General features: G+C 34.2%; 1 protein-coding gene across 2 annotated transcripts; it reads right to left on the bottom strand.

Annotated features, from left to right (window-relative positions):
* Positions 1-318: 318 nt before the first annotated feature.
* On the bottom strand, positions 319-3,142 carry LOC108478849 (BTB/POZ and TAZ domain-containing protein 1). 2 transcript variants are annotated; one of them, XM_053023340.1, is made up of 5 exons: positions 2,936-3,142; positions 2,710-2,843; positions 2,253-2,556; positions 1,411-1,730; positions 319-937 (listed from the first exon to the last, which is right to left on the bottom strand). In XM_053023340.1, the coding sequence occupies exons 1-5, from the start codon at positions 3,059-3,061 to the stop codon at positions 859-861; spliced, it is 963 nt and encodes a 320-aa protein (XP_052879300.1). In that variant the 5' UTR covers positions 3,062-3,142; the 3' UTR covers positions 319-858. The 2 variants fall into 2 exon arrangements, with proteins under 2 accessions (XP_052879300.1, XP_017636793.1); XM_017781304.2 differs by having other exon boundaries at positions 319-920.
* Between the last annotated feature and the right edge of the window lie 3,605 nt (positions 3,143-6,747).

The following is a 6,747-nucleotide window of genomic DNA, read 5'->3' as shown; positions in this document are numbered from 1 at the left end:
CAAAGGTATCAATATTATAAGATGACTCCTCTCCACTCAAAACCTCAATACACTAAGCATTCATCCGGAGTCTTTATTGATGAATGATGAATCGACCTTTGTCGACACTGCCTCTTGTCCTCCTTCTCCATCTTTATTGATACAGTGTATCAACAATATGAGTAATTCCAAATTAAATGTTAAGTATAGTAATTGTAATAATAACATATCATAAAAAAATATTTCAAGTTAACATCCAATATTTGAGGGGGGTTTTGCCTTTTTTTTTTTTAACATAATGCAATTTTGTTGACTAAAAATTGTAAATTGAAATGGAAATTTCAAACTAATCCCAAATTTTCATGTTTTTAATAATTTGAGTCATTTTCAACCAAAACCTTTGCACTAACTAGTCAGGTTTATAATTTTACAAGCAGACACTCCATACAACATACTCACACTCCCAACCACATAATTCTAGCTAAAATTCTATGTAACCCCAAAACGTTGCTAAATTTCTATTAAATAAAAAAAATCTATAGCTAGCTAAGAAAAACATCTAACAACCACATAATTTCCACCCATACGGATCGAACAATTTAGCTTACTGCCCTCGTCTCACCCACTGAAGCTAGCTAGCCAGGAAAAAAAAAAAAAAAGACAACTCACAAGGACATAATTTCAACTCATAAGGATCAAAAGGTTTGACTCACTGGACTATTTTTACGGGCACCAAGTTCTTATTTTCCATGGAAGCTCAATATAATCTGAAGGTTTTCAATGCATTGGCAGTTCTGCCCATTGTTTCCTTCAGCTCCTCCTCTCTCTTTCTCTTGGGTAGAGACAGCGATGACATAGCTTTGGCCGAGCAGACCTTCTTCACAAGCAGCTTCCACTTCGCATCCTCCCCCATTTTCTGTTGTGCTTTCCATTTGAATTGCCTGTCAACGCTAACAGTCTTAATATATTGAATCAGCCGGTTAATTCGAACAGTTAGCAACTTTATATTCAGTTATAAGTTTGAAAACTATACGAAAAAGTTGTAAAAATTAAATTTATCTGTGACAAATAGATATTTTAGTTTATGGTCATTCATGGTTAAATTGGAAGGGAGGAAAAAAGGGACCCAATTAGAGAAGAAAATGACAAAGATGGGGATTTGTTAATAAATACCCAACGGGATGAATGATATTTTAAGAGCAGGACAAGGAAGTTAGTATGTTATTTTTCTGATAACAAAACAAGCTACCAGCCTACCAACGCCATCGATAATAATTGTATTTGCCAGTTGTAAGAATTGACAAATTTTAAAGTCGGCTGTCCAAAGGATTGGCTCATTGAAAACCCAAAATCCTGATAATAAAAATGTGCTGTCTAATTAAATGATTAATATAATAAAACCATAACAAGAGAAAAAATAATGGAAATAACCTGCAAAGTGGAACCCTGCAAGAATCAGGGTGATCACAGATGGAGGAATGGAGTCTAAGGAGCTGCCACATGCGGTTGCAGCGACAGCAGCCTACGCCACTTGCCCTTCTCTTACACAAAACCAAATGCTTTATCAGCATCTGGACACCTTGGCACGTCGCGTACTTGTCGCAGGGACTCGGTTTCTTCGCCGTCTCGACGTCGTACGGCCCCACCGTTGTGCACCCTTCCCTGCAAATGTGCTCCAAACACTCGAGTCCGTCGCTTAGTTGTAAATACAAGCGCTGTTCTTTCCTCTGACGCCACCTTCTCTTTTTTCTCTGCCAAAACAATGTTCACAAACCATTCGTAACCAATATACTCCGAACTTTGGTTAATATTTTAAAGCATTTGAATACAAATATTAAGTGGTTTGGATAATAATTAAAGTTCAGTTTAAAAGATATCACAGACTTAAATATAGGAGTTGAGCTAGATTAGACTTACTAATTTTTACTTATTTATATCACATAAAAATTAAATATATAATGTTATAATATCAATATTGAGTAGTTTATATTTAAAAATTCAAGAAAATTATACATAATTAAAATGTATTAAATAAAAATACTATTTTTAAGAAATAGAAAAAATGAAAATCTAATAATTAACTATTTATAAACAAAGATATATCAATTAACAAAACATATTTTATTTTTAAGTAAATATGAATCATAAAAGGAAAAATCTTTGATGAATGAAATGAGATTCAGCTAGATATCTCTAATCTAATCATGTTGAGGTTATAACTTAAATTCTTAATTTGGGTAATATTATGATAAATATTTGTTTTTAAAATTTACCGATTCAGCTTCGTCCATAAATCGGAGAATGTGGAGCTCGAGCCAGGGATCATGTTCCTGCATGAATTTCCAGCCTTCGGTTTGCTCGACAGCTTTGAAACGGGCGGTGACCTGCTTCAAGCACTTGAGGTAAAGGTCGGGTGCGTCGCAGAGCCTGGCGAGTTGGAGCACGTCCACCACATTCTCCACCGTCAGCCGCTGACTCACTCCCCTGCTGCACCGCTGCTTCAGCTGTGGCACCAAATAAACGTGTGATAATACTAGCAGGTGAATTCCATATTTCTCCATTTGCTCTTCCGTGCACCTATCGCATTCGCAACACCAGGGGTCATTTCCAATATAATATACGCACCTTGATATATTTACATTTATAAGTATATGCTATCTTAACGTCATTATGATTGGAAGAATTAGAGGGGGGTGAAAACCAGAAAAGCTTAAGCAACTATTTACTAACATGGAATCGTAGAGGTATTTAATAAAAGCGGAGACGGCGTCGCATGGAACGCCGAGAATGGGGATGACTCTCTCAGAGCTCCCATGCTTAACTGGCTTTTCCATTATGTTGTCCAGCACTGGCGACACCATTGCCTATTTTAAAATTTTTTTTTAAAAAAATGAAAGTCATGAAAAGAAAAAAGAAAATCATTAAAAAGTGAAAAGAGAGTGTTTAGAGTCCTTGCCAAGATGCTGGAGTGAGCGGGGATGCGGACGCCGCCGGAAGTAAGGATCTGGACATCTGGTTCGGGTAATTCAGAGGCGGAGGACATGACGGAGGTGGAGGTTGAGTTATGATTATTGTCTTCCATGAAAAGAAAAGAGAAAAGAACACAGAGTATGTCGCTGCTACTAGTCCAATGATGTCCAAATTGGCTGTCTTGAACTTTATAGACAGCATAAGGAAGAGGGAAAAAATACTATAAAACGTAAAAAGCGTAGCAATGAAATCTGATGTGTCATGACATGTGTGACAAAAAAGTAATGTTGGCCTTTACTTCTCCTACGCGCTTCCTTTATATCTTTCCTTGCACGTCTCCGAAAAATGTTAAAAACTAGAGCTACCAAAACAAAACCAAAAAAATAGGAATGCATGATAACGAGGCCTTGAGTATTGGCAAACTCTGAGCACTTAAAAAGACGTAAATTTCATGTGCAAATTTTAAATCTAAAATTTATTTTAATTTAAATATCATACATATTTATTTAAATTTAAATTTAAATATATTTGAAATTACTAATTCATCCATGACATTAGTTTAATTTTATATTAATTATAATTGTAATTTGATAGTTATATGAATGCGTATTAGTTATAATTAGGAATTGTACTTGTAGAGTAAGAAAATGGATACATGATACATGAGTGAGTCGATTTATATCCGGGTTGGGTGGAAAGAAATTTTGAAATGCGCGTGGGGCAGATACGCCACTATGAAACTTAATCATTCCTATTCCAGATTTATCCTCCCCATTTCCTTTAAATTTCACATTCCATTGTAGACAAATATCTATTATTAACTGGACGACCTTTTTGAGCTGACTTGGAAAGCAACAAACGACGAGAGTCAGTTTTAAAGAGTCGATTTTGTAAATAAACGGCTTTTGGTGAGCTGAAGAGGTCTGCTTCAGTCTGACGTGGCACTTGTTCTCATCCATTCAGCATTTAAAAAAACCAAACAAAACACTTTTTCTGCAATTGGCCATGTATTTTTCCACGTGTCCATAACCCACCGGCTAAGAATTGTGTAACGACAAAAACTGGTGGGTGACAAACATTTGCAAGGAATTGATTGGCGGGGAATGATTGTCGGACCAATCAAAGATCGTGTCGGAACCAACTTGGGTTTTGAAAGCCATGCAGGCTACGGTGGTGCGCCGTGGTGGCGGATAACAGTACTGCCGCGAAATGGATATGGTTAAACTCATTTGATTAATGAATTAATTTTCATTTTATTTTTCAATAAAAAAGACATACAGTTGAAATAATAAATATTAGAAATCCAATTAGGGTTGGTTGGTTGGTTGGTTTTAGTAATTGACGAAACATGAAGGCGATTTGTTATTGGATGATAAAATATTATTCAAGTTGGATTTGATTATTTTTGTGCGACAAGTTGAAATTTGGACAAGGTCTGTTTTTCCAAGCCAATGTTGTTTTTAAGCTTAGAAGTTTAGATGGACTTGCAAAGAAGTTAATTAAGGGGCCTTCGAGTGTACATTTTGGATGTTCTTCAATGCTTCAATTAATTAGGTTTTTTTTTTTTGAGAAATAATGAAGAAAATGTTTTAGGGTCAGTATAATAATATAATGACTCAAACAAATCAAATTGGAGAAAAGGTTATGCATACTACGCGATTAACAATAAGTTATGTTTAGGAATTTCAATTTTAAAAATACAAAATTAAATTCAATTAATTCAAAAATATAGAGATTAAAATTAATTAAAATAGAATATAGAAAGTAAATTTAGAATTTATTCATAGAAAAAAGATTAAAAATAGAATTTGACCATAATTATTTAACAACTTGTCTTAAAAGGGCATGTAAATACTTTTACATATATACAAATAGAAAAATATTTGTTACACTATCGATAGAGTTTAAAAACTTTATAAGTAAAGTTAAAGTGATGATAAGTAGATAAATTAACAAGTGTAGGGTGTAATGATAATGTATATTGCACTCTTAAAGGACTCTTAAGGGAGATGGTAGATTTAAATCTTGGAAATGACATTGTTGAGAGAAACAACCACAATCTTCGAACAAGAACTTTAAAACGAATATGCAAAATATCCCAAAAAAATATAAGTATATAACTAATAAATATTATAAAAAAATCTTATATAAATACCGAAATAGATGTTTTAGGTCCACTTAGATCTCCGGAAGGTTTTATAGTTGCCATTCGGAAATGGGAAATGTTGGTCAAAGGGGGCAAGAGAGATAATGAAAATTGTGCTTAAATCTTTGCTTGCAAGGTTGACTTTGAGAGGGATGTTTGACAGACTTGCAGGTGGGTTAAAAGGATGTTGGGAATTTGATTTTCCAAACACACAAATGTGGGTGTTGGGAGAGGAAGGTGAAAGTGAAGGAAGTTTCAATAAAGATATCCAGTGAATGGGTAATTTACCTTTTAAAATAATTTTGACATGATGTGATAACACTTGTTGGCTAGTCAATGTTTAATATTCAGTGATGCCTTTGGCGTGAACATGACCGTAGGACATTTGATTAATATTTCTGTTACTTTCGCTACTTAGTTGAGGAGACAAAGTTATATTGAAAAAAGATGCAAGTTTATGAGTAGAAGTTTTAGATCAGCTTGGATATCAAATTTGAAAATGAAAAGAAATTAGATTTGATTGGAGAAAATATTTTGATAGACACTTTTACTCTTATAAAAGCGATAAGATCAACAATAGCTCAGGTATTTGAAAATTAAAACATAATGGAATCTGCCAAGAGCAAGAAAACAAAAGGAAGATTGCTAAAATCTGCTTTTTACTCTGTTTGCTTCAATTTAAACACCAACTGTTAGGGTCCTGCATCACACCTAAGTAAAATTTTCATATATCCATCATTTGCTGCTAGAGTCCTGAATCTTATTTGTAATCATACTTTCAGTGTATATATATATATATGCTTTTCCTTAAATTCCTTTGAAGAGATTAAAGTGGGACCTCTCAACTGAAGCAAAATCTGACATCCATGGCAAACAAATATTCAGGATATACAGTAAAGTTATGGACTAAGTTTTAAATTGGAAAAAAGAAAAGTTATTTGAAGAAAAAATAAAGTATAATTAAACTGAAGATTGAGTCTTCCTAGTTTTCTCTGAAACTGTGGAAGTCTTAGACTTGATTATTTCAAGCATATCTCCCAGAGTTTGTTTCTGCGACATCTGGACTTTTGGCTGTTGTTGTTTTTTCCCTTTTCGTTTCTTGTAGTATGGAATCTGTCTCTTTTGTTTGGTACATCTCAAGTGGGTATACAAATGGATGAAGTTCTTCTAAAGGTTTGGAAAGGTTTGAGATTGATTGACAAGGAGGGTCTTGTTGAGGTGGATGAGTCTAATAGTGTGCTCTCGGTGGAGGTGACTGCACGCCGGTGTATAAACATTGAGCACAAAATTAAGACAAAATATAAAGATTTAAAAGCGGCTCTGATTGCAAGTGTGATAAGTCCATTGTAATATTTGTAAGTGTAAAATGGAACACTTATAGCATGTTAAGAATCAAACTCAAAAGAGATCGGGTCATATGGTGAATGAACAACGATTAAGCATGCAATTAGAAAGTCTAGCTAGCTAATAGTTGATATGTTCACTGCATTCCTTTAAATGTTTTAACAGGGATAGCATGATGGAGCCTATAAAATCAATTTAGCGATTATCTCGATCTACTAGTTCTGTTATTGTGTATGAACTACTTCTGCTCATAAAATTTGGTTCCATAAAAGATAAGCAACAAGTACCGGATGTTAGAGTATATCTGC

The sequence above is a fragment of the Gossypium arboreum genome, chromosome 12 (assembly GCF_025698485.1).
Source record: "Gossypium arboreum isolate Shixiya-1 chromosome 12, ASM2569848v2, whole genome shotgun sequence".
NCBI lineage: Eukaryota > Viridiplantae > Streptophyta > Magnoliopsida > Malvales > Malvaceae > Gossypium > Gossypium arboreum.
Note: the sequence above shows the minus strand (reverse complement) of the source record. Positions and strands in the feature narration are given on the sequence as shown.